The sequence below is a fragment of the Microtus oregoni genome, unplaced genomic scaffold (assembly GCF_018167655.1).
Source record: "Microtus oregoni isolate MIOR12 unplaced genomic scaffold, Mior012 000017F_ref0000208, whole genome shotgun sequence".
Classification (NCBI taxonomy): domain Eukaryota; kingdom Metazoa; phylum Chordata; class Mammalia; order Rodentia; family Cricetidae; genus Microtus; species Microtus oregoni.
Window position 1 is genome coordinate 3345452 of NW_024543076.1, and position 27994 is coordinate 3373445.

At 50.2% G+C, this 27994-nt stretch overlaps 1 protein-coding gene across 1 annotated transcript in view; it reads left to right on the forward strand.

The window, feature by feature from the left end:
* Shb (SH2 domain containing adaptor protein B) overlaps window positions 1-27994 on the forward strand; it is a 122052-nt gene that overhangs the window by 16226 nt on the left and 77832 nt on the right. Inside the window, exon 2 of the mRNA XM_041667816.1 lies at window positions 25770-25890. Coding sequence (XP_041523750.1) covers window positions 25770-25890 — 121 coding nt within the window. The remainder of the gene's footprint in view (window positions 1-25769; window positions 25891-27994) is intronic.

The following is a 27994-nucleotide window of genomic DNA, read 5'->3' on the forward strand; positions in this document are numbered from 1 at the left end:
ACTGTAGAGTTTGCTCTCCAAAACCTACATGTTGTAATGGAACGTGCTTATAATCCCAGCACTAGGGAGGCAGAGGGAAACAGATCCCTGGGGTATCCTGACCAGCCAGTCTTGCTTACTTGACAAATTCCTGCCAAGTGAGATCCTGTCTCAAAAAATTAGGTGGACAGCCATCAAGGCATGAGACCAAGAATCACCTTTGGCCTTCACCCACGTACCTGTTGATATAAGAACAACATACACATATACTCTCTATATAGTATAAAGCCCTGAGTTCACTCCAGCAGGACGGAAACCGGGTGTGGTGGTGCACAAATGTATTGACTTTTAGGCCACTCTGGGGTACACAAGACCTTGTCACAAACAAACAGAGAAGTTGTTGACTTGGTTTTAAGTCAAAAAGAATGCCCAGAAGAACAAGGGAACAAGGGAACGTGGTGGCACAGTTGAGGCACTGCGAGAGTCTGAGGATTTTATTTAAGAATAGAAAGAAGAGAGTTACAGTGATTTAGTTACAGGTCATAGAGCATTTGGGAGAAAAGGAAAATACTGGAATTCCCCGAGTACCCACCTCCCGGAGCTGGCTGATTGAGGCACTTGCTAGTGGTTAAAGAGGAGCCGTGAGCAGGGCTTGAATTCGGTGCTGCTGTGGGACTGTGGGGAAGCTGGAGGTGAAATGCTTAAGAAAGGCATGAAAAGCTGAATATTGGTAGGTGTGGCGCATGACTTTAATCCCAGGAGGCAGAGACAGGCACATCTCTGTGAGTTCGAGGCTAGCCTGATCTGAGTTCCAGTACAGCCAGGGCTGTTACGCAGAGAAACCCTGTCTTCAAACATTCCCCCCTTGCCAAAAAATAAAATTAAATTAAAAAGCCATGTGTTTGTGTCCCTGCCTCTCCCCCCCCTTTCCACACACACTTGTAAAGGCCTGGAAGCAAATAGACCACAATGTCAACAGTGGTTGTCACAGGTCACAGGAAAAGTTGGATTATTTTGCATTTTCAAAAACGAATGCAGATTATTTAGTCACAAAAGCAAATTTAAAAAACAACTTAAAGTAGAATATCAAAACACACAAACAAAAGCCAGTACTGTCTCCTACCCTGTGAAGGGAGTAAGAAGGTAAGGGAGGGTAGGCAGCCTCCAGCTGAAGTTTGCTGGGGCCATCTGAATGAGTTGCTACACTTCAAAGCCAGGGCTGAGCATGTCTCACTGTGTTGGAATGCTGGTGATCACAGGAAGTGGTGACAGGCCCTTTGTTATATAAGCTCACCAGGCTTGCTCATCCGTGCCAGCGCTAGCCCTTGGTGCTGGATGTGGACTGACATCTGCCTCTCTCTGTGGTCTCAGCCTGTGCTTAGCCCTGTATGGGAACTGCACTGTCAGGCCCTGGAAGGGGAAGTTCACACCCTCTCTTGCTTAACTCCCTCAGGCCCAGTGGTCCTCAGAGGAGGGAGGCCACAGTGGAGGGGTTGACTGGCTTTATTCCTGACCCAGGAAGGGGTGGAGATTATCTTGGCTATTTGCCAAAGCAGGAGCCTGCTTTTTGATCTCTTCTGTTTCTCAAGTCCTATCTGTCTGTCCTGCCGTGATGTCTGTGGTCACGCCGTGGAATGTTGCTGCTCAGAGACAGAGTGTGGTGTACATTTTTTCCTCCCTCCTCAGCAGGAGGCAGACTGACTGCATGACAGCTGCCTGCTGCAGTTTCAGAGCCTGGTGCTTTCCTGCGCTGCAGGTCTGTCTGCGCTGGGAGAGAGGAACCCCGGGTCTCACAGGGAGGAGATGGTTGCGCTTGTGCTCCCTCTGGTCCCAGAGCATGATGTGCTGTGCGGCTTGAGTTCCTGCATTGCCCTGTTGTGATCATGTGGAGCTGTGGAAGGAAGGCACCACCATCTTTCTCCTATGGGAAATGTTTTGAAGGTCAAGGGCCAAGCCTGAGGTCCGCCAGGCTTCTCTGTTTTATTGCCGTGCCTGCATTATTTAGACGCCTGGATTGGGTTCCTTGTTAATACATACTTATTTTCTGTTGACCCCTTACAGCCTGCATGGAACCTCGAACACAGTACCCACTTGGGGTGAGATGAACTTTGAACTTCAAGGGACAGGTGCCTCGGGCAGGTCCCATTTTGTCGGGGGCCACTGTGCCTGAATTTGTAAAACGGGCAGTGTTGGGTTTGTTCACAACTCTCTTTCCAAAGGCCTCAACCACCTCCAGACCACAGGTTCCCCTGGAATGTCGTCGTTCTGTAAGAGGGAGTCGGAAACCACAAGCGAGTGAAGGTTTTTAAGTATCAGGCCAAGGCCCAAACATGAATGTTGTCCTCTGTTAATGACACAAGAGGAAAGTTGCACAACTTCATAAGAAAACCACTTTTCTCCTGTGATTTCCAGTCCTCCCGTGTGGAAGGGACACAACCTGCTGTAGTGGTTCTCTAGCCGATCGCCCATCTTATCTCCTGAGTGGATTCGGAAGAGCCCTAGGTGCTTCACCTCTAGAACTGCTGGGGATGCACATTTTACCAGGCCTGGAGCTTCTAGGAACTGTGCGGCTGCCTCTGGGGGAACTGCTCAGATAAGAGGGGTGGCAGGGCTTTAGGTGTGAGTCTGTTGCCCCGAGGGTGACAGCGTGTTTGCCAGTCTTAATTCTTCATTTGTCTAACACGGACCAGCAGACTTTCTCTATCAGGCTAAAGATGAAGAATTTTAGGGTTTTGGCAACTGGCTTCTGTTGTAGCCACTCAGTTCTGCCCAGGCCATGCAAAAGGGGCTTGGGACAGTATGCAAATGAGTGGGTGTGGCTGGGCTCCAGAAATACACTGCTGACATGAAGTATTGCCCATCCTAGGCTGCAGTGTTAGTTACCTCTTTGTAATCATAGCCCAATATTGACTTGTTCTTGCTAGGTTTTATCCAAGCTCATTTGACCTTCTGAGTGCATAGAGAACCCCACCCACTCCACCCCCTTAGTTCCTTGCACGCCACCTCTGGTCCAGACATGCAGAAGGTCTTTGATCTCTTCTGAGTTGCACCTAAGTTACCCACATTCTCATGTCAAAACTGTTGTATTTTGGTTTTTTGTTTTGTTTTGTTTTTGTTTTTTTGAACTACTGTCTTTTGGTTTTCTAGCAGTGCTATTGTCCTAGGGGAGGACCTCTCGTCTATGTCTGATTCATAGAAAAGGATTAAATGGATGCAGTGGCAGCTTGCTTTTTGTGACTTTGCTAACTGGTGTCAGAAGAAAAGTCCTCTGCCTGATAGCCCTTGATGCTTTTGTAAAAAATTGGCGATCGGCACACGTGGGAGTCAGAGGATAGTCAGGTCTTGATTCTCTCCTTCCATTTTGGCATCCAGGAATTGAACTCCAGGTCATCAGACTTGCCCAGCAAGCAAACACCTTTACCTACTGAGCCATCTTGTTAACCTCTTGTTGATTTTTCTGGTTAGTGACTCTAGGTAATGTCATTGCTTAATATTCCTCCTGACTTCTGTTATGTTCAGCCTCCTAGTGTGTCGTCTGGCTGCCCTTGGCCTCTTAGAAAGGCTTCCTGTTGCCTCATTGCTTCTGGGCTGGACAGCTAAAAACCTCTTTCCTTGCTTAGAGTTACAATGCTAACCTGCATGCCTCTGCATCTCATTTATGCCCCTTAGCCTGCTGTGCCACTCAGACAGCGTCCCATCTTCTTTCTTTCTCTGTGTGCATGTCCGCATCCCTGGTAGGAGGGGTCATGCTATACCACTTCTCCAGTGTCTGTTGTCTGCTGGAAAGAGGCAGTGAGAGCTCCACACATCATACAAGTTGACCCCAGAGTGGACCTAGGGCCCCATGTCAGAAATGTGCTCAGACCCAATGCGTTCTGTAATTCCGTCAATCCCCCGACTTCCTGTAACTCCAACACAGGAAAACACCTAAAAGCCCAGAGTCCTGTGAAGGAGCCAAGACACGCCTCATTGTAGGCATCCATGGCTCAACAGGCTGAGTAGCCGGCTTGGGCTGCCTGCTTTTCTGGTATGTCATAGAGACTTTTGGGTGAGTGTCAGGTAGGCGTCTGGGGAGAGCAGTTTTCTTCAGTAGCAGGTGGAAGAGAAGATGACAGCTGCCAACTGCTGAGTACCCCTGAGGGGGGGGGAGGACATGTTGAGCTAGGTACTTGCCTGCAATCTGCTCAAGAGTTCTAGGGGGTGGGACGTAGGGCCCTTCAGTGGTTTGATTTAGTGCAGCACCCGCACCTCAGAGGTACTCAGCAAATATGTTGGGAGTGAATTAAGCTAAATAGAGATTTGGGGAGAGGGGCGAGTTATGTTGTGGTTAGATTGAAGGGCTGCAGGTATCTCAGTAAGGAATTAATTGAGCCTTTGCCACACAGGAAGTGGGGACTCAAGGACAGGCTTGTGCTGGGAGGGACTTCAGAGTGCGACAGGCGACGTGCGTCCCATTATCTGCTCTTTCCGGTGTGACAGAGATGCCAGATAATGAGGCGTTGGACTACATAAAGTGCTTCCTTGTGCTGGAGAGAGGCAGGGCCAGTCTCGAAGCCAGTTGGCCACCAGCTTCCTCCCTGTAATTTATGTGCAGTGGCAGGTTGGAGGAGGCAGCCGGGCAGAGCCAGGGCTTGCCCGCCTCCCCTGATTACCACTCAGCTTGCTGACTCTAGCCTGTTGTCCTTGCTGTCCATGCCCTCTGGAGGGTTGAAGGCAATGCTGGCTCCTCCAGGACTGGCCACACAATTGGTAGTTTCTGTGGCAGGTGGAGGGTACCAGTGATCCATGGTTTATTTTTTTCTCCAGAACCTCCTGCCCTAACTTGGGCTCAGGCTCAGAAACCTCAGGCTTTTCCCACCTGAAGATGCTGGTCTGCCGTTTTCAGTCCCCAGAATCTAAGTGTGAGAGGAAGTCACTGGTGGAGGAAGTTAGCAGTTCATCCGCTCTGGTGCTGATGTAGAGTGCAGGACCAGGCCCTGTGGACCAGTAAGAGAGATGGTGGTAGTGGGAAGAGAAACGGAGTGCTAGATGGATTCTGGGAGAGTCCAGGGAGAGAGCTGGGGTGGTGGCGCACTCCTTGGAAGAAATGGGGCTAGGTTTCAGCTTGGCCAGGGGAGTAATGAAAGCATGCTAGGCACAGGGCACAACTTGCCACAGTTATGGATTGGGGCCTGGCTTAGGGAAGCATATGAATGACTTCTAGAACTGGTCAGCCTTGTGTTAATAATAGGTGTGAGTGTCCTCTGCTTGGGCCTCTGTCCCTGCAGGGATTCAAGGAAACCCAGGGGCGGGCATTTGGCAAGAGCTAACAGGAATTCAACCACTAAGCTAGGTCCAGCAGAGCCGGTGCTTGGCCGTGCTTGGCTGGAACTGGGCCCCTGTTGTTCCTGCTGTTGCCCGCTGTTTTCTTGGCGTGGCCTTTCAAGAGCCCTCACAAGTGAGCTCTGAGGGATGCTGACAGATGGGCAGGTTGGAGCTGGCTCCCCTGGGCAGGCAGAATGCACTGGCCCCAGGTGGGCACTTTACACGTTGCCCTGAGCCATCAGCTCCCTATTGTTCCAGCCGCCTCAAAAGGCAGAAAGATTTCCTCCCTCCCCCTCCCATTTTATTTTATGGGTGAAGAAGTGAATTGGTTCAAGTCACCCCAAGTCACTGAAACCCCAAGCAAGGCTGTGACTGCCAGCCCACTATGTTATTCACACAGCTGCCCCTCAGTAATTAAAGGGCGTGTGCACACTTCTGAGGTAAGGTTTGTAATTAAATGACAACTGAAGACAGTGGGTGATACCTGGATTCTGCTCTCCTCCCCTTTTAATACAAGGTCTCGTGTAACACAGCCTGGCTTGGAACCTGATATATAGCGAAGAATGACCTTGGACACCTACCTGATCCTCCCCTAGATTACAGCCACACATCTTCAGGCCTGCTTTATTTAGTGCCAAAGACCGAACCTAGGGCTTCACTAGGCATTCACTACCACTGAGCCACAGTCCCAGCCCCGTGGCTGGATTTTCTAATACATATTAAGCCTGCCTGGCACTGTGCTAAGAATGTTCCTTCATTCTTGTGACAACCTTTGTAGGTAGGCAGTTCTGTTTTCCTAATGAGACCCAGGCACGGGGTCTAAGGGACGCCTCCGAAACCACAGACCCAGTATCTGATTTTTACTCATGGCCTGAGCTCTTTGCCCTGATGCTCCAGGGTCTTTTGAGAGTCAGGTGTGTGCACAGCCCCTTGTCAGCCCTGCTGCTCCCAGTGTGCTTTAATTAGAACAGACTGCAGCGCTAGCTAATGACGTCACTGCGGGATTAATATTCAGACACTCAGGAGGAAATTGAAGAAGAAAAAAAAAGGCAGAGATTTGGGTGGTTTGTACCAGAGTGTGAGGCCTACTTAAAAGAATTCATGAAAGCTCTGTGTTTTGGTCATTTAAAGGCTCTCACTGTAGCTACCTTGGCTTCTGCTTGTGCTTTCTGTTTAGTCCTGCCCAAGTCATGAGTCTTTATCAGGACAGCACATGCCGTATCCCTCCCATAAATTACAACTCTGCACCAGCCGCTTGGCTTCCTGGGAGCTTCCTCTGCCTTGGACTAACGGAGTTGCTTTAATCTGGCTTTCAGTGCCTCCTAACACAGTGGTCTCAGTCTCTTTGCTTCACCAAAGAACAGTCCTCTGGGAGACCCGTCCTCCCAATTGCCCCCAGCTGCCTAGTGAGTCCTGTTGCTCACATTTTGCTTCTTAGTAACACTGGCTCCCCCAGCCCTCACACACCTGTGGGCCTTGCTGGTGGCTCCAGACCTAGCTATTCCTCAACAGTTTTACAATTGCCTGTCCAGCTATTTCCTAGCCATTGGACTCACTGTGTGGGCTGGTTCTGGGCATAGCAATCAGAGTGAACCTATTGGCAAGAAGTCAAAGAAAGGTTCTGTACCAGGAAAGAGGGCTGTGTGGGGCCTCAGACCAGAGGACTTGTTTCAGTTTATGCAAAGAATAAAGGCCTGGTGGAGATTAAGTTTTCACCCTAGAAAAGTGACCTCAGGCCCCCTGAAGTGACTTCCCCGCTAAGACCTTCAGAACAATGGTTTTCACCTGCCCGTACCCTCTCCACAGGTTGACTATGGGCCTGACCCACCTGCTGCCTTCTCCTCAGCTCTGCCACTGTATCTGTCTAAAGCCCTGAAAAGAAAAGCCAGACATGGCCGGGCGGTGGTGGCGCACGCCTTTAATCCCAGCACTCGGGAGGCAGAGGCAGGCGGATCTCTGTGAGTTCGAAGCCAGCCTGGACTACAAGAGCTAGTTCCAGGACAGGAACCAAAAGCTACGGAGAAACCCTGTCTCGAAAAATCAAAAAAAAAAAAAAAAAGAAAAGAAAAGCCAGACATGGTGGCATGCACTTGTGACCTCAGTGCTGGGGAGGTGGAGACCAGAGGATCCCTAGCGCTTTTCCTAATCAGTGAGCGCCAAGGCCAACTAGAGAGTGTTTAAAAACCAAGGGTTTTTAGGAGCAACACCTGAGGAAACCTGTGGCCTCCACATAACACACGTATCTGTATATACATGTATCACACAAATAACACATGCATGTACATAGACACTAAGCCCTAAAAGTTGTAGTGTGCAGGGTCTTAGAACCTACACTAAACCCTCAGCATCACAAACTGATCTCTTCCATCCAAACACCCGTCACCGTAGGCCTCAGTGCTCCTAGAGGGAGCAACATAAACCACCCATCCAGGAAGGTCTTGGGCCATTCTAGCTCAGCCCACCATTGGCATTCAACATCAGTTCCAGCTTGGCTCTTGACCTCCATCAGCATGGCACAGCCTGTGGGTTGGTCCCATGTCCCCTCTGCACAGGAGGAGCCCGACATTAGTGGCTGCAGTTGATCTTGGGTGAGATCATTTTGCACTCGTGGTCTCATTTCCTTTCAGTGGACCATCATCTCTTTTACTATAAGGCCGCTAGTCTAGATTAGACACATCCCAGCTGGTGGCTCAGGCAGGACCATAAGTGGCCTTACCTCATCCCTAGTCTTGTGTCCTTTGTGCCTCTCTCAGCCTGATTGTCGTGTGTCCGTGTTTGTGTTGTCCCCCCCCCCCCCCCCTTTCATGGGAAGTAAAGGTGTGGAGCCAGGAGCCATGACCCCTCCCCCCTTCTTTGTATTTCTCATTCCTTGAAATCTGAGGCAGCACAAGCCAGTAAAGGAAGCAATGCCTACCCTGTATAAAGTTTTAAAATGACTTGTTCATGGCCTGAGTTCCCCAAAGCACTGTTTTATAAAAGCCCATTTTATCTGTTTTCTTTCGATGGAGCTGGTGGTAAATCAGGAAAGGGCTGGGATTGTTAAAGATTTCAGTCTGTCGCAGGGGACAGTGTTAGAGGCTTGAAGGGCAGATAGCAGTGTTTGAGAGGACCTAAGAATGCTTTTCATTGTCACAGTGTTTTCAAGAAAACAAAGCAGCTTGGGTTGGACCCTTTCCTGCACTGTGATGTCCCGCCAACCTGGCCTGATAAACGCTGTCTTCTTCACAGCTGGCAATCCAGCCAAGAAACTTCCATTCTCTCACTTCCTTAGCCTCCCATCCTGCCCACCCCAGCCCTGCCTTTGTCGTCTTTAGCAGACATCCTCCCTCCAAGTCATATCTGTCCTGTCCCCCCCCCCTCCCTCCGTCACTCATTTCCAGCCTCCCTGATGGGTAGCCGTGGTGTCTAGACCTCCCTGCCCAGGTAGGTCACAGGTTGCCTGAGGCCCCAATGTTGTAGCAGTGGTCATAGTGCTCCCCTGTGTGGGAGGACAGGCACACTGAGGCAGGAAGGAGTTGAGGGATCAGGCAGGCTTGCTGCTTTTATTTGCGACCCTGAGTGTGCCTCTCTGAGCCCATTTCCTCTCTAGCAGAATTCAGTTTTTCATGTTCTGTATGTCAGGCCCTGCATTGGATGCAGAGATCATAAAGATGAATGGACTCTGCCCTGGAACACACACTTCACGGAGTCTTAATGAGCATAAAAGGTGACTCAGTGGGTGTTTAGGAAAGAGCACTTTAGACACAGAAATGACGTAGAACTGTTCAAGGTCATACATCTCAGAAGTGTGTGTTTGTAGGCCTTGCTGGACTTTGGCTTTTGTAGTATTACAAGGTTTGTTTCGTTTGCACTGAAGCCTTGCAATCCCCCCACGCATGGTGCCCATGTGCACACCCTGTCCTGTGGCCACCAGCCTCTGGTTAGTAGAACACCCAGGGCAAGGCCTGCTTGTCTGAGACCATGGAGTTAGACAACACAAGCCAGCTAGACTGCAAAGAAAGAAAGAAAGCTGTGAAGTTTTCCAAAGTAGTTTATTTGATTTTTTAAAAACTTGTGCAGCTTGTCAGGAGTTAGTGGCAGTGCTCTAGTTAGTGGGAAAAGAGCCATACTTTTAAATAAAACCTCGTGCTAGTGTGTGACAGAGTGGAAAAAAGTCACCGTTTTTCTTCTTTATCTTTTTTGGGAGGAGGTGGAGGTGAGGTTGAGACAGTAGCCCTAGTTGTCCTGAAGCCCTCTGTAGACTAGGCTGGCCTCGAACTCACAGAGATCCACCTGCCTCTGCCTCCCTAGGGCTGAGATTAAAGGTGTGTGCTACCATAGCAGGCTGAAAAACCACTTAACCCGTCTGAGGCACCTTGTGTCGCTGCCATTTGTGGACCCATGTCTGTCCACTGACGAGCCTGTGAACCCCTGCAGGCGCACAGTTGTGTCTCGTTCTGTATGGTGTCTAGAGCTGCCCAGCGTGGGCCCTGCCTGGGGAGGCACATGGAGCAACAGATGGAACTGTGGGCTCACTTGTATGTGTGCTGGAGGGGAACCTCAGAAAACAGTACTGGGCATTGAGCCTGGAATGATGGCAACCCCAGGCAAGCCCTTGCTGTTGGAGCACTGAAGGTGGGCTCTTATCCTGGCTTGGTGGGTGAAGAAACCGAGGCCATGAGAGGAATCTTCTCTAGGTGATAGGGCTAGGATGTCTTCGGCGCTCTGCTGTGGGGAACCGTGTAGGTGTTGAACATGTAATAATGTGGACAGAAAGCCACTGGAAGAAACTGGGTATGAATGGGATGGAGCAGCAAGAGGGGGATACTGTCCCAGGACCCCAGAGGACCCCAGAGATAGGACACTTCCAGATGGCACTGGTCCCTTAGCAGTTGGTATATAATACAGCCTAACAGAGTCCTGGAGCTGGTTGTTTCCTGTTCCACAAGCTCTTCGGCCTCTTGTTTGAACCCATTGGCAGGTGTTGTGAGGTGTCAGGATTTATTTGCAGAATTGTTTGGCCTGGCTAGGACAGTTTGCAGTTCTGGCTTCCTTGTCCCTGAGCTGTGTGGCCCACACTTCTCTTTACCTTCTCTGAGTCTCTCCTACCATCTTGGTCACTCAGTGGAGTCAGGCTCTTTGGCCATGATAGAGACCTCAAGAGTAGGACACCGTGACTTTCCTGTCCACTGGAACTCCTTGCTCTGCAGACACTGAGGTCATCATTCTAGAGATGGCCCAGCCTTGGCTGAGCTCTTGCAACATTTCCAAGGCCCTGGGGGTTCCTTGTGCTGAGTCCTGCGTGGGCAGAGCTCTGGGCAGGCGGCACGTTTTGGCAGGTCTCTGGTGGTGTCATTGGAGAAAAGCTTCCTCTGGCTGTATGCTCATTAGGACTGAAGAGACCCAGTTTTTACAGCCTCCTTTTGTTCCTCCCAGATGCTAATAAACAGTTACAAACTCTGGTTAAATGCTGCTTCTGGAAAGAAAGGGGTGTTTGGGAGAATTCTGTTCCCATGGTAGTTCTAGGTCATCAAGGTTTAGTCTGGGACAGGGGAGTGTCTCCTGTATTGGGGTGAGGTGAGGCAAACGTGACTGGCATTTTTCTGGGGTCCCCAGGTTCTTGGTGTAGAGGGACATGACCAAGAAGGCTCTTGTGCTCCAAGCTCTGCCTCTCTGCCCTGTGCAAGGTGAAGGTTGGGGCTGCCATTTTTGCAGGTCCAGGTTTCCTGCCTCTTGACTCATTGTGTGATCTTGAGCAAATCACTTCCCCTGGGTTTGTGAAATCATGGATCAATAGTGAGGTGTTTGTACACACCTGTTACTACTGGGGATTCTCAGTCTTGGGTATTGTGCCCAAGCTCCCAGAGAGCTTTTATAAATGTGGGTTCTAGTTTCCACCTGGTAGCACTTAGTCAAGTCTGGGGCTGCTTTTGTCCATATTTTGTTAGGTCCTGTTGCGTATAGTTACTTTCATGACTGGTAACTGAGTGGTTTAGCAGAGTGTATAGGAACCTCACATGTTACCCTGCAGGAAGCCCAAAGCTTTATCATTTTTGTTCTTCAGAGAAGAGGTTTGCTTATGTCTTAGATCCATTCCTCCTGAAGGATGACACTGAGCTGTCTGCTTTCTCTGCACCGAGGATATGGCACGATTCTAGGACACAGAGAGTTGTCTGTGTGTGTCTGTGCCCCTCCCACTGCACCCAATATTTCTGATGCTGCTGGGACCCTCCCTGAAGCTACCCTTGAGACACCAGGCTTGGTCGCATGCCCTTTGTCTCCTTTTACCCTGGAGCAGCGAACCTGTCCCCAGTACCATGCTTTTCAGTGCTGTGCAGCTCTTAGGAGGAACGTAGAGCTTTCCAGTATAAGAAGATAGCTGTTGGGTGTTTGTGTGCTAGTCCTAGCCCTTTTTTGCTTGGAGTCCTCCTGAAGCATCCCGTTCTGCGTGGAGCAGCCGTCAGCTCATTCTGAAATCAAATCAAAGTATCTCCCATAGCTTCTGCCTATTAGTGACCATTCTATCCTTTCTGACCCTACAGAATACTTTTTGTGTTCGTTGTAGGGATTAGCTATTCATCCGGCAACTCCCACACATCCAGTCCTCTTCAGAACACATTCTTGGGCCCCTCCTCCCCTGATGCCTGTGAGACAGAATCCATGTTAACATGATGGCTTCTAGGGTTCAGAGTGGAAAGTGCTTCTTCCAGGGACCCCCATTTTGTTCAGAGACTTGAGGGAGATGCTTCCTGGGGGTAGAAGTTCCCAAGTGAACACAGCCTGAGGTCAGAGCAGCTTTGGGGAACATCTGTTAGACCATATGTGTGCAGTATCACAGGTCTCAGGTAGCCAAGGCCCCATGTGGGGCACACATGGTGCAACTCTATTGTCCACCAAAGGGCCCTAGGTCCTCCTGGCCTGCTACCAGGGAAGAAGTAAGTACTTGACTCCCTGCCTTAGCAGATGGTGAGTGTGGCCATGCAAGAGTTCCCTGGGCCTTGGTTTTATGACATCATTGGGAACAAGGTTAATATTTAATGGTGAAGGGTAAGCCCTGTTATTACCGGAGCTCATTCATCAGCAGCAGAACTTGTTCTGCCTGTTAGTACCTTGGTGTTGGGAGTTTGTGAATGGGAATCCAGTTCTCTCTGTAAAGCCTGAACCACCACTCCCTTAAATGCAGGAGGGGGTGTCAGGACCTCACAGTGGATTCTTCCTGGGGGAAAAAGGCCCTTCCTGCTTCACTGAACAAGCAGACCCACCCTGGCCAGGCCACAGGCCAGGAGGCTCAGGCTGTGACTAGGCATTTTGAGCCATCTTTGACCTCATTGCACACTGGTTGGTGGATAGCTGACAAAAATGTTGCAGAGAGATTTGTCACTAGATCACCGAGTTGTCTAAGCCCCTCCAAAATGTATTTTGGGTATTGTAGGTCACCTGTACCATCCCCAGTAAATGGGCAAGCAGGCTACCCATCAGGGCGTTGGGGCTCATTGGTGTCTTAGAAGGGTGCTGCTGTGAGTCATTGTTTGGCCCTCTCAGGCCCACTTCTACCTCTCAACTCCCATTGGGCTGGCACCTTCTCCCTTCCAGTAGTTCCCGCTGCAAATATGGCTACTTAGCCTTTTTAATCAAGCTGGGTTCAACTCTTCACTCCAAAGAAAAGTGAGCTGGCGCTACCTTAACTGTTCCTTTGCTTGGTAGCTCTAACTAGGAAATACAGTTTCTTTCTTCTTCTCCCTTTTGTTAATAACATAGAATGTCAAAAGCTAGTGTGTTCACTGGGTACCTGGCACTGCATGAGAACACCTTACCAGCAGGTTGTGATGCCAAGGATGTAAGGCGGAGATGACTCTGTTGCAGGCAACTCACCATGCCTCTTGTGCTTGAGACTTGTCCTGCCTGAGGCAGCCGGGAAACAGAGAAATAGGCACTTTTTTGAAAAACTGCGATCAGGTGGGCCATGCTGGCAGCACCAACTCCATAATAACCAGGAACCTGAGAGCTTTTATTTCTTTCAGGGCTGGGGGAAGGTTAACACTGGGGAAGGAGGAAGCCTGAGGTTACTAGTTTTTGCACACACTGGCAACAAGGATAGCTTTGCAATTCCCATGTGTCTGAGGCATTGGGGTCTCGATGTGGCTATGCCTGTGTCAAACAGTACACAGCCTCTCAGGACTATCCTCTGTGCACAGTCACCAGGGTGTCCTTAGCGCCCCACAAAGTTTCCTTCAGCTTTCATTCCCTCCCCTTGCACAGGATGTTTTTCTGTGTAGAGGTTTGGGGATCAGGAGAGCGGGTCCCAGGGCGTCCTTCCCAGGGCGCTGTGAGTGGCTGCAGACTGTGCTGGCATTCACTGACACCAAGGATGGGAACTGTGCCACAGTGTATTACTTTGGGTGGAGCTGTGGGCTTCCTGGGCAGGATGAGCCTAGTGTAGGGCTAGAGGGAGGGAGAGCTAGAAGGCAGTAAACAGCCTGTTAGCACAGACTGCCTGAGGAAGGAAGCCCTGCTTCCCCAGGTGTGGCCCTGGCAGGTGGCAGGTGTGTGGAGTCAGTCACACAAGGGTGAGGAAGAGAGACTTCCAGTACTGGCTGACTGAGGGAGTGTCGGGCAGCCCTTGCCCAGGGTTGGCACATCTGAGCCAAGTTGGCAAGGCCTTCTCCTCTTCCTGTCAAACCCTCCTTTGGAGATTTCCTGTTGCAGAGAAGAAGTGGGTGGCATGGAGAGCCAGCGCTGCGGTGCTGCATTGGCTCGAGCTTGGCTTGTGTCAGGCACTCCCTCAGCAGCGCATCCATGGTTACTTCATCCTGAGCCAGTCAGTTTTTCCCCTCTAGAGTGTGCAGGCTCCTTGAAAGTCTAGTCTGAGGCTCTTCTGTCCTGGCACTAGTGGTTTGTGAGTGCCAGCAGGGTCTCAGTAGAGATGAAATGGGCGGCGAATCAGGGACAGCTTAGGGATAGCAATCTTATCAACATGGGACCAACCCTTCCCCAGCTCCCAGTTTACGTAGCAGCCGAGCTTTTTCTGAAATGGATAAGTCTGGTATTCAGTTCAGATACCTTCACCTCCCTTTAAGGACGAGATGTTTCCTGTGGCTGGTGAATTATGACCTGTTTGGATGGGGATACGATGTGCATTAAGAAATAGGAGCTGCTCTGGGCCTGACCCGTGGGGCTCCTGCCTGAGCAGTGAGCACCGTGGTGTTTCCTAGAGACTGTTCAGAGGTAGCCTAGGAGAAGCAGCCCTGGGAGTGGGGGGTTCGGGCACGTGGGGAGAGGATTGGCACAGGCCAGGACATTAGGCAGGCAGTTGTAATGATTCCCAAAAACTGGGTGCTCTTAGTAGAACCAGGGGAATGAAAAGTTGGGGAGATTTAGTTTGTGTTTTGTTTCTGTTTATTTTTATTTATTTGTATTTTTTAATGGCATCTGTTCTATAGATAGGAAAACTGAGGCACTGACAATGCCATTTAGCAAAAGCTGCTAAGCTGGGGAAAAGGACGCATTAAGAATTTGAGCCTTGGGATGGAGAGATGGCTCAGAGGTTAAGAGCATTGCCTGCTCTTCCAAAGGTCTTGAGTTCAATTCCCAGCAACCACATGGTGGCTCACAACCATCTGTAATGGGGTCTGGTGCCCTCTTCTGGCCTGCAGGCATACACACAGACAGAATATTGTATACATAATAAATAAATAAATATTTTTAAAAAAAGAATTTGAGCCTTGGCTGGGGGTGGTGGCGCACCCCTTTAATCCCAGCACTTGGAAGGCAGAGGCAGGCAGGTCTCTGTGAGTTTGAGGCCAGCCTGATCTACAAAGCTAGTTCTAAGACAGCTAGGACTGTTAAAGCAATGTCTCTAAAAATGAAAATGAAAAAAAGAATTTGTGCCACAGCCAGATGGTGGTGGCTCATGTCTTTAATCCCAGCACTCTGAAAACAGAGGCAGGTGAATCTCTGTGAATTTGAAGCCAGCCTGCTGTAAAGAGAGAATTCTAAGATAACCAAGACTGTCTTCAAAAAAAAGAAGGAGAAAAAAAAAAAGATTTTGAGCCTCAAATGCTAGGTGAAAACCTGGGTATAGAAACCAGTTAGAATCGGCAACATTGTTTGCAGGGCCAGCCCCCCTAAAAACAATGGAAATCCCGTTACTCAAAGTTTATTGAGAACTGGAAATGTAGCTGAGAGATACAGCACATGCTTAACACTTTGGAGGCCCTGGTTTCACTGCCTCACGCTAGAAGAAAAGAATTTTCCAATTGGTGACAGTGAGACATTAAACCAAGTACAGGGCCTGTGTGACTGCGCAGGCCACACATGTCATGAAGCTGGCCCTGGGGACCATAAATGTCAAAGTCCCTGATAAATAAAATCCTACAGTACTTAACCCAAGAAATGGAGTGCATTGAGCCAGGCTCTTTAGACACCCAAGATCCCCCAGAGAGCATTTTCTCTGCTCCCTGTAGATCTCTTCAGTGTAGCTGGAGATTAGAGAGGAGCCAAAGCTGGAAGCTGTCAAGGTGAGGCCTGGTAGCCCTGGAGGGAGGAGGCGGGGCTCTCCGCCCTCAGTGGCCTGCAGGGTCTGGCTCACTGTCTCTGGGGATGACCGCTGTGCAGGCCTCTGCAGGGACCGAAGAGGCCCACCAGGTCCCGAGTGATTTTGTACAGGTGCTTGTGTCAAGAGCAAAGTGACACTTGAGATTTTCTAGGAGCCGCTGCCTGCTCTAGGGAAGGTGTTTTCTGGGGATACCTGACTCCTGTTTCTGGGCAGTTTAGAATTTGCTCAGAATCCCAAAGGGAGGTTGATCATGGATATTGGTCTCCCCTTTTCACAGTAAAGATATAGAAACGGTGAGCTCAAGGATGTGAGCCGAGCAGGAGCCGAGCAATGGGAGGTAACTCTGCTCTTCCGCTTCCGTGGGGGTGAGGGGACCAGTCTTTCTCCAGGGGGACCCCTTCTGCTTTCCTTCTGGTGTTTCCCATGTCCTCTTGAGGGTTTTTATTGTTGTTGTTCCCTCCTTCTTTCCCTCCCTCCCTCTCCTGTCTTTTGTCTTTTGTCTTTTTTCCAAGACAGGATTTCTGTGTATAGTCCTGGCTGTCCTGAAACTTGCTCTGTAAACCAGGCTGGCCATGAGTTCACCTGCCTCTGCCTCCTGAGTGCTGGATTGTTGTTGCTTTCTTAGAACACTGCCAGAAACCCAGCCTAAAGCATTGCCCCCACAGTGAGCCTTTGACTCCAGAGGTGTGCCATGCCTACTTTTGATAGCTGGCCTAGCGGCCTAGTATTCCTAGCTATCCTCTCTCCTTGTGCTCATCTCCTTATCTTCTTATAAGTGTCCCCTCCCACATAAGCTACTTGCATGGCAGCCCCTGATGGAAGGTCTGTTATCTGGGGAAGTTCACACAGAGGACTGTGGCCTGTGGGAAGAGGGTGGCATCCTTATGTGTCCTCCAATGCCCTTGTTGGGCCAGTACAGTGTGCTGGGCATTACGTTGTCCTGTGGTTCGTTAGCCCCGTCTCCTCTATATACAGGAGGAAGGTGTGTTCCTAGGGAGGCAGCGCTCAGCAGAGAAGGTATGAAACACGTCCAGAGCCCAGCAGGTGGAAACCTGGGAACACCGAAGCTCAGGGTTCAGTCTAGCACCCACTTGCAGTTTCTGCCGTGCCCATCTTTTGCCCAGGACACCTTGCTGGAACCTGGCTGCCCACGAGGGACTGTACTATGGTGAACTAAGGGGTGTTCTCTAGAACCTTCCTCCTAGATGAAGTATTCCTACAAGCCTATTAAAGGTTGTGGACCAGGGCCTGTGGGCAGGGCTTTCTGTGCACCTAACTTACTCTGTGTGCCTGGCACAGATGCCTCTTTCCTGCCTTAGCAATGTTGTTCTCCTGGATTGGGCAAACCGATTGATATCATCCTTCCTAGTGCCTTGGAAGCTTCCTGAGAGCAGACTGTTTAGTATTCCCAGCGCAGAGCTTGTTATTGGTGCTGGTTAGTATAGAGTGAGTTGGATTGAACAGCAAGCAGCCTAGGCCTGTGTGACGGGATTCTGCTGCCAGGTGCCAAGGGCATGTAAGACACAGCCTTCTAGGTGTGAGGACAGTCTGTTCACCTGTACATGTGTGTACATGAATAAGTTTGTCCAGGATCGGCGTGACAAGAAGATAGCGTTACTTTAAATTAACGTTTATTGGGCATTCACTATTAATCTGAACATAATTGGGAACCTCAAATGGTGCTGGTAGTTGTGGCTGATGCTGTGTGTCGTCCATAAAAAGAAAGTGTCTGTGGGGGGAGGGCAGCTCTTTATTACTGCTCGTGTCTGCCTCTGGGCGCAGAGAGGAGCTGTGCATGAATCACCCTAATGGGCTCCATTCGGAGAGAAATGACCCTTCACTGAGTGCAGTGTGCTGGTTGGTGCCTGTGGAAATGCACGGGTGTCCAGGAGCTGCTCCTGGCCAGCAGCCTCCCCTTCCTGGCAGCCTCAGCACAGAGAGGGCCCCTGGAGGGTCCAACTCTGCCTGGTGACTTCTCTCAACTCATGGGGATGTGGGACATGGATGCCTGGTCTCTGGCTTCCAGGCACTGCTGTTTGGCTGTACGTGCCTTCCCCGTGAGCATGCTGGGAGTTAGCCTCACCCTGGTCTTCCCTAGTGAGGAGAGTGGTAGTAGGGGGGCCATGCTTATCAGGCACTGGAGGGTACCTGAAACGTGGGCAGTATAAACTATATTTTGGGAGTAGACAGTTGATAAATACCCAGATGACTTCGTGTCTCTTGTCCTTCAGGTTTAGGGAATCAGCTTTTGTCACCTCATGAGCGTTTTGCTTGTCTCCCTCTGACTGCACAGAAGCCTCTCCTGGTCCGTGTGGTGAGGGGCTGCTCTGGTGTTCAGGTGACCTCGGTGAAGCTCTTCGCTCTCTGCTTTGTTTTTTCATGGACGGAGGCTAAGGCAGAGGGCAGCCGTCCAGACCTGCATCCCTTCCTTTCTGACCTCAGCTCTAGAGGCTGAAAGTGAGAACCCTGCTTTTGACTTTGTGCGCCAGGGCATGGCCCTATGTTTGCTTCCCCATTTAGCCCCCTCTCCGCACCCCACGTCAGAAGCCTGGGCAGAAGGATTGTCTGGTAGGCTGGCCCAACATGATGGAGGCTGCTGGGGAACAAGCAGCTGTAGTTAGATTCCACACATAGAGCCAGGCCGTACTGTGGGTGGGGCTCCTTCTGAAAGGTGGTCGTGGTGGCATTTCTGGGAAAATTTTATTGATGAGTTTAAAAGGAAAATTGAACTACGGGGAGTGCAGAAATGGCGTGGACCTGAAAGTTAGGAAGTAGTTTTGGTTACTTGTTTCCTCTCTGGGCCTCTCATCTTCAGTGGAGCCCCGGTCTCCAGACTTGATGATGGCCTTCTTTCTTCCATTAATGTGTATGTAAACCCTGCAAGGTTTCTTTTGTGCAGGTCTTACAAGACTTGAGACTGACCGGACTGCCTCCCAGGGTCCTCCCCGCAGTGTGAAACACCGCTGGCGCTGGGCGAGTCTGTCCTGGAGACAGCAGTTGAGTAACTCCAGGATTGAGTTATTTCTAAGTTCAAAATAGAAGCTCTCAACACTATAGAGATGCTAACAGGCCTGTCCCTAACATTCGACAGTAAATTTCTGGGGTGGACAGGGTTGGGCCAGGCTGTGTTCCAGCCTCTACCCAGATTAACAGTCTGGGTGGGTGGAGGGTGCTAAAAGTGGAGTGGGTGCATGAGAGAGAAAGTGGGCTGCGAGTGGGGCCTGACTGGAGCCAACAGAGGCTGGTTTGGAATGTCTTTCGTGACAAGCTGGAACCTGCAGGTATTTAGGCAGGCAGCTGTGGCTGTGGGAGAGGCAGGACTAGAAAGTGGTGGTTGGGGGCTGCATCTGCTTCCCTGGCCTCACGGTGTGGGACAGGATGGACAGTTAGTGAAAGGGCAGGGCATTGTGGTAGAGTGTCAACTAAAAGGTCTTATTGTCCGTGGGGAGGCAGAGCTCAGCTCAGTGTAGAGCACTTTCATCCTTGCAGGGCTGTGGTGGCACATGCCTTTAATCCCAGCACTGGGAGGCAGAGGCAGGTGAATCTCTGTGAGTTCAAGGCCAGTCTGGTCTACAAAGCAAGTTTCAGGACAGCTGGGTCTTAGACACGGACTGTCTCAAAACAAAGCAATAATGATGGCATCCCACATGACAGAATCACCAGTCCTGAACTCGGTTGTGCTGGAGTTTGGGGGCCGAGCATTTGGTAGGTACTCGTCTGTAAGGAAAGGGGGCTTTGGGCTTAGAGTGGCTTGAGATTGAGTCAGCTTGTGAGAGGAAGAATGGGAACCCATTTCTAAGTCTTGAGTTGAAGAGATCCCTCCCACCCTCATTTCCAGAAGCTGCGGCTGATTGTATGAATGCAGCTAATTAATCTTTCCCAAATTAATTTCCTTACTGTGTCAGAAATGATTTATTGGCGTGCCTATACCGGGGTTGGTCTATATTGGTCAACACCCATGAGGACAGGGAGAGGCAAGTAAGGGCTCTTGCTTGTAAATCTACGTAGGACGTCACAGCTGGATCTGTGGACATCTCTGAGACTTCTACACTGGAGGTGGGAAGCACACTGTTATCTCCCAGTGTACGGGTGGCCTTGAACCTCTGAAGTTTGCTAAGTTGTGAGGAGGTACCCTAAGTGCAGGAGAGAAGAAAGGGCTGTTCCTAGAGGCTCTTCTGGGCTGGGGGGAGGGGGGCAGACTAAGAACTATGACAGCTGTTGGCGTGCTTAATTGCAATCATTTCCTCTGTGTAATTACTGGGCTTTAAGTGAGGAGGGTTGAGGGCTTCCCAGATCTTTTGTTTTCTCCTTTACGTTTTGGCTTCGCCGGTAGAGGTCCTGTCTTGAGGTTTTTGAATCGCACAGTATGTATGGGTCCTTGGCACATAGGAAGTGTGTCCTCCTTTGGAACAAACACTCAGCCTGTTCTTCATAAACACTGAAACATCCCAGAATCATCTTACTTGCTCCTTACAACATCTCTGAAACTGAGATGCAAACCATGCTGCCCAGCTCCCAGGGGAACTCCAAAGTGCAGAGAAATAAAGCAGGTTGCCTAGAGCTACCCAGAGCTGGTTAGCAGAGCCTGTTCCAGAGTGCTGCTTGTCTGCACTGCTGCTCAGCCATGACCTTTGTGCAGTGCCGTCCCTCTGTGTGCCTATCTGCGTGACCCCAAGCAGGTGCCCCTCAGCCCCACTGCCTTGGTGTGGGCTAAGGACAGCTGCTCATTTGATGAGTCCTTAAAGCTGGGCTGCTTGTGCCATGGGTTGCCCAGAGCTGCATGTCCAAGTTTAGAGACACCAAGAGCAGTGGCCTGTGGCATCCAGTTAACTGACCTTCTACCCAGAGCCTCCAACTGGACAGCACCAGTAGCAGGAGCTTCCTTTCCCAGACAGTGTGCTTGCTCTTTCATTTCTGTGCAGCTTCTCAGCGTACTCAAAATATCTGTCCGCTACTGCTTCCCTCAGCCTCCCTCTCTACACTCCCACAACTCTGTTTAACACCATCTCTGTTGGTATAGCAACAGAGTCTCCATCCAGTGGATGCCAGGCTTGCCATGTCCTGTATCACAGTGGGCCTCAAGGCCTGTCTAGTCCTCATAAGGGGACAGTCACAGAGCTTCCACATGTGTGGTTCTCACCTTCAGGGAGCCCTCCTGAGCCCTAAATGACAGAAAGGGTTGTGGGCGCTGGACTTCAAACTAGCAAGCAAGAGAAAAAACACAGGACCATAATGCATGTGGTGCCCTGCCCCCACTATCCACCGGTGAATGACAGGTTCTGTCACGCTGTACTGTGCCTTTGTTGTGGTGGTGGTGGTTTTTTGTTGTTTGTTTCTTTTTTTTTTTTTTGAGACAGGTTTTTTTTGTAGCCCTGGCTAGTCCTGGATCTTGTTTTGTAGACCAGGCTGACCTTGAACTCAGAGAGCACTGGGCTCACACCACTTTGTCTTTCTATACTGTGCAGTTTTAGCGGTGACTTACCATGGAGCCAGCTCCTGATGGCCCTCCACTTGCCCCCTCAGCACAGCACACAGCATGTTTGTTTTTCCTGTTGTGAAAGGTTCTTGTGAGAGGGCTTGCTGTGGAATGAATCTGGGGTTCACCATGTACCTATATAATATACTCTGTGGGTGTGTGTAAACATGGGGGGGGGAGCAGTTTCCGCTTGTCGTCCATGACCTCAAACTGGTAATGAAGCTAAGGTCAGTGTTAGAGGTGAGTTAGTGAGAAATAGCCTAACTGGACCTTGACGGCAAACTCAGGGTTACTCAGATGTCCTCACGTGGAGTCAACAGAAAAGCGCCATGGCCTCGTGGCTTGCCTCCCTCTCACTTCCCAGGGATGGAAAAGCATCGTGGAGACCCCCGTTCTGCAAACCCACAAGTGAACTGGAACCGCTGTACCAGTTTGCGGAAGCAGCAGGTACTCGGTGCTGGCAGTCAGTGCCTGAGGAGCTGGTGTGGGCTGGTGCATGTGCTGCTCTCTCCTCCTCCTCTTTGTTAGAAGACTGGATGTAAGACTTGAGTGTGTTTCTACAGTGGCTGTTCTTGGCAGTGCTGCAAGACCTTCCAGGAGTTAAGTGTGTGCGTGTGCATGTGTGCTGAGAGCCTGGTAAACAAGGCCTGAAAAACACCTGAATGGCGAGTCCTGTGGTCTTGTGGACTGGGAGCTTCCTGGGGGGAACCCTCCTGCATAGGCCATGTCACTCAGTTGGAACCAGCTCTCAAAATTTCAGAGGATTCCCTGCTTCCTGCATCTAAAGTCGGTTCTCAAACAGTGAACCAAGGTCAGTTCTCACTCCTGCTGACCCTCAGGAGCCGAGAAGTCGCTGGGAAGTCCCTGGGAAAAGTGAAATTCCAGAATAGTGACTGTAGGTTTACCTTTAGACTAGTGGGCGGGGCCTGCTCTTTCTTTTCTTCCTGATAAGAATCACCTGGGACGCTTGTTAAGTACACAGACAGTTGAGGCCTTAACAACCATCCTGGGCCATTTCTGTCTTCAGACAGGTTTGGGAAGCAGTCTGTCTGCTGTTCCAAAAATAGCCTGTGGTAGAACAGTTTGCTGCAAGTTTGGGTTTGCATGTCACACAGTAAGTAATAAATAGGCCCTTCTTGTTTGCAGCCCTGACCCTACCCACACATCAGTCTAGGCACCAGCCCTGTGCTGACTTTTTCTCTGACTGACCAGTTCAGGTTCCTGTTTTATTTCTCATAAATAGGTATGTTGTATTTAGCATACCATTTATAACCCTTTCAGAGCAAACAACTTGTGGAGAATGCTGTTAGCATCACGAATATTAACGTGCTGGACAATAATCCCCAGTGTGGGCTGAGACGGCACGCTTAGCAATTCCTCTGTTGGTGAATATTGAGGTTACGGGGACTTCCCATTAATACATACTTTATTGAGCATCTTTGCCCATGTTCCCTTGTGTACAATTATGAGTAAATACTGAGATGTGAAATTGCTGAGTCAGACTATGTGTATTTGGAGATTTCTATTAATCCTGCTAAAAGTTAGCTGTCAGAGTGTCCCTTGCTGCTTACCATGAGAGGTCCCAGTTAGTTATTCATGCAGGGGCAGCTATCTTACAAGAGCAATGAAAATAATCACCCAGGCATCTGGAAGGGTAGCCAAGTGGCAACACCCACCTTCCTCTAGCACTTCCCTTGGGGATGGACAGGAAGACTGCTTCCTATCACACAGCTAATCCCCATGGCAAACACAGCAGCCCGGAGAGCCATGATGTTGAGTTTTGGGATATGGTGGGATCTAAATCCCAGTGTGGGGGTCAGGCTTTGTGGGCTGGCCCAGAGGGCCTCCTGGACTGCTCAGCGACTGGGTCTGGCCCTGCTGGGGATGTTTTGTGACCTGTGAAAACTCTCTAGGGGCTGTAGCCTGAGCTGGATCACCTGCATTGTATGAAAGCTCTCCTAGGAGAGAGAGAGCCAAGGAAGATATGGCCTGGATCCCTGTCCTGTGTCCATTAATGCAGGGCCAGGGACCAGGCTTCCCAAAGCAAGCTGCTCGTGCAGTTGAACTGCTGATACAGATTTACAGGAAGATCTGCTAAGCACAGCGACCCCAGCAGGCCCACGTCTGTGGGCAGCCACTCATTTCATCAAGATGTATGGCAGCTTAGAGGCACAGCTCCTGCCCGTGAGCCCTGGGTGACCAGAGCAGTTCTGCTATGGCTGTTCACAAGGGGCCCTGCATCTTTTGCTCCGCCTCTACCACCTGCTTAAATTTCACTTTGAGCTAGGACGTGATTTGCCTAAGGTTGGACCCTTCAGGGCTGTGTTTGCCAAGTTTCAGGTTGCTTAAACTTACTCCCCTCCACCAGCCTCACTTTGAAGTTCAAAAGCAAATTGATTAAAAATACGTTTTAGGAACTTTTTGGTTTGCTTCTTAAACTAACAGAACTCTAAACTTTTTTTTTTTTTAAACGGAAGCATTCCCAGCTGTCAGCAGGTATAACCGGAACCACATGTCATTAGAGACTAGGGGGTTTTCCTGCTTTTAGGATTTGTAAATTCTTATTGAAAAGGAAGTAAGCAAGGCAGGCAGCTGGGGGCCTATGGCAGCCTGAGCTCATTTTAATTAGAAAATACAGATAGTGCCTGCTTTATTACAGGCCTCCCAGCGCTCTCATCCCTTGGTGAACAAAGATTTGGTTTATGTCCTGCAAGTCTCCGTGTTTGCAAATTACAGAGCACTTCCGAAAGGGGCTGGAATGCTGATTGCTGAATTACTCGGAGACTCCAGCCAGGCTGGGCACCACCTTACCACCCATGGTCCCCAGCAAAAAAAAAAAAAAAAAAAAAAAAAACCAGATAATTTTCCCCCTTGGGGGAAACACTTCCTCCCTCCCATCCTCACTGCAAACCAGAGGTGGATTTTCAGATTGCAAAGACAGTGAAGGCGTGGACCGGGAGTAGCAGAGTTAGGTGTCTCCTGCGGCAGCTATGTAGGACACATTCTCCATTGGGGTGTCTGGTTCCTTGAACTCAAAGCTCTGTCCACAAGACCTACTTCTGAACTGTTCCTGGCTGACGGCGCTTCACGTCCACGACTCTTAATGTGTTCTGCAAATGGTGGAGTGCAAAGATCAAACGAAAGACAAAGGCAAGCCTAGCTCTCCCCCAACCCCCTTGTTTGTTCCTGGTGTCCTTTGAGTCTCCTGAAAGGCAGTGATTACTACGTCTTCATCTGGAGCCCCTGGGACCCAGAGTCTGACCTGGTTTATCTACTTGGGTGTTGGGTGCTCTGGGCCTGGGTCCTCTCTGATGGGTACGGTCCAGTTTAGTGACCAGGGACAATTGAAAGTCCTTCTGTGGGCATCACTTGTGCCTCCTGCCAGGGCTACCACAGGCTGACATTCACCAGGCAGAGTCTTTCTCTGTGCTGGGTTTACAGGCCTTTGCAAATACCTTGCATTCCAGGAGCCCAGAGAAAAGAGTGGCTCCAGCTCCCGTGGTGTCTAATTAAACCCACAATTTAAATAACAATTCATCAAGGGGATGCTAACCTCCTCCCTCCCTGGGGCAGCAGCTGGGAGACTGAGGACTTATTAGCCCGTTGCTAGACACCTAACCTGGAGGGTAGGGGTAGGGAGGGAAGGGCTCTCAGAGTTTAGGGTGAGGCTGATCTGTGATGAAGTGTGGGTTGAGAGAGTGAGGACTCGGGGAGTTAGAAATGAGCGGAAAGGTACTGTGTTCTGAAGCTTTCAACTGGATGTTGTCGCCCTTCACCTCTAGGGCCGCAGGAATTCTACAAATGCCAGTTCTTCAGAGTCCTCACCCAGCCTGAGAACTGCCCCAGTGACTCATTCTTTGGCTGTTGTTAGTCAAAGGGCTGGCAGGGCTCTGGCCTGCTGCCAGGTGAGGGCACTAGGATTGGCCTCATGAGGGAAGATCTGGGGACGCTGCTGCCCACCCTGGACCTCCTTGGGCTCTTGAGCCTTTTTTTTTTTTAACCCTTGGTATCTGTACAGCACTGAGTTTAGTGTTCTCATTTGGCCTGTGTAGGGCCACACTCGTCTTTTATAGCATGTTGATCTCACCGAATTGTTGTGTGATGACCCACAGCGGGATTGTGTTCCAGGTTTGGAGACGAGGAATGCTGAGTGCAGCTATCCTTGGCTGAGGTCTTGTGCTTCAGCTGGCACCGAGGGCCTGCCAGCGTTTCTAAACTCTGTGATCTCCCAACTTTCTCTCTGTTCGGTTAAACATACACTCCGCAAGACTACAGGTCCTCATCTCTGTCCTTTGTGCACTGGCCTTTACCCAGCTGCCCTTCCAGTTCCCCCAGGGTGGGCTCATGTGTCTGACTTCCCCACCCCTCCATGCTGAGCAGCCCAGGAGCAGTTTCTGTTGGCTGGAGTAATGCCTGGCCGTGAAGGGTGGCGAAACAAAACCAATGATGGCCTCACATTCTTCTTCCTCCCTGCAGGTGACCATAGCTGATGACTACTCGGATCCTTTTGATGCCAAGAATGACCTCAAGAGCAAAACCGGAAAGGGGGAAAGCGCTGGCTACATGGAGCCCTATGAAGCCCAAAGGATCATGACAGGTAAGTAGAGCGGCTGGAATAGAGTTTTAGTTTGTTTTCTATTGCGGTAACAGAATACCCAAGACTGAGGTTTTTATCAGGTGGACACACTGTCCAGGGCCTCACGCTACATCATAGTATGGCAAAAAGCAGAACCAGCAAACTGCACAGAAGAGACAGGGAGGAGCTTGCCTGTTCTTACAGCGACAGCCCCAGCCCTCAGAGCCAAGTGCCCAGTCACTTCCACAAGTTGACATTAGTCTCTGTTTGAAGACTCCATCCCCATTACCACCACCACCACCACCTGCTGTGTGGAGCAGCTGATGAACAGGTCTCCAGTTCTGGGGGGACAGAGAACAGTTAAACCATAGCACACAGGACTTACAGTGCAACAAGAAGACAAGAGCGAGGCCTGCTGCACATCTTGTTGACTTCACTGTGAAAGAGTGCTCGCTCACAGTGACAGCTGAGGGGCAGTGTGCTGTTTTATCTCATACTAAAAAAAATTATTGCGAGTGTGTGCAAAATATATGCAGCAGGGCTGGAGAGATGGCTCAGCAGTTAAGAGCATTGCCTGCTCTTCCAAAGGTCCTGAGTTCAATTCCCAGCAACCACATGGTGGCTCACAACCATCTGTAATGAGATCTGGTGCCCTCTTCTGGTCTGCAGGCATACATGCAGACAGAATACTGAGAATACTGTATACATAATAAATAAATAAATCTTTAAAAAAAATATGCGCCATGCACATGTGGGTGACAGAGTGACAGGAATCGGTGTTTTACCATGTGAGTCCCTAGGATTGAACTCAGGTCCTTAGGCTTGGCGGCAAGTGCCCTCACTTGCTGAGCCCTTTCACCCACTCCTTCCCCACATTTTATTGGCTTGTGTTTCACCAACATCAGAAAAAGACTTTCAGATCAGAACACAGTCATCTAGAGATACCAAAAGCTATAGGAGAGTTTGCTCAAAAACCCCGAGTGCAGAGAATTGGACAGAAAACCTTACTTGAAGCCAACTACCAGCCAAGGCAAATGTGGAAGCAGGCCAGGTCATGGCATTAGTTAACTGGACTGGTGGAAGAGGAGGGTACCTTGTAATCCCAGAACGGGATTCTGTGGTTACCAGAACAGCTGGCCCCTATGCTATGCAAAGTACCTAATGTTTGCTGCCCTTGCTGTCAGCTTTCTCACTGGGAGACCATCACTCACTTTACCCACATCTTTTCCAGCACTTACAAGGGGCAGTTTCTGGTTGTGAGGATCTTGTTCCTGTGTCTCTGGAGTCTTGGTGTGTACCATCACTGTGGTGGTTGATATCGTGGGCATGGTCCGGGGTGAGCTGTCAGTGTGTAAGTGCTCCAGGAAGGGATTCAGATCCATAAAGAGACCCAAAACTTGCTTTGGGGAGAATCAGGGAGAGGTTGGTGCTGGAGGTGGCCATGGGATGGGTGGCCCAGGAAGTTTTAAGTGTTTAGGCTGTGTCTGTAGCCCTGGCTGACCTCCTAGGTGCTAGGTTTACAAGGATGCGCCACCATTTAGGGTCACTGTTGTAATTTCTGTTCTTGTGTGTACTGGATCTAGTCCAGAGCAGTGTCCCGTGCCTGGAAGGGCCCCAGGCTGTAGTGAAGCACATCTGGAATAAGCACACGCCATCCAAACAACCTCTGGGATTCAGTTTCTCCTGTAGAGTAAGAACCTTAAGTCCGGCAGTGTGCTGTGCAAGGCTGCTTTGGGCTGTTCACTAGCGGCAACTCAGGCAGCATCCGTGCCTCTGGTTTTCCCTGTGTCAGCGACAGTAACAATGACAATAGAAGTGGTCAGATTCTCTACCCCTCGTTTGCACTGGTTAATGTGGGATCCGAGTGGAGGACCTGTTTTTACCAGTGGAGAACTACCGTTTAGCACCTTCTTTGTGGGACTGGTGCTGTGGCTTGGTTTCCAGTGTCTTGGCAACATTGCCATCTCATGCTGGATTCAGTGATGACCTTTGCCCCTTTGCAACCCTAGCTCCAGGTGGTTGGCCATGGGAGCTTCTGCAAACAGACAACTGGTTCCAGCCCCTAAGTAAGCACTAGTAGCTTCCTCTGATGCCTCAGCTCATTGTCTCCAGGGCTCTGCTTGTG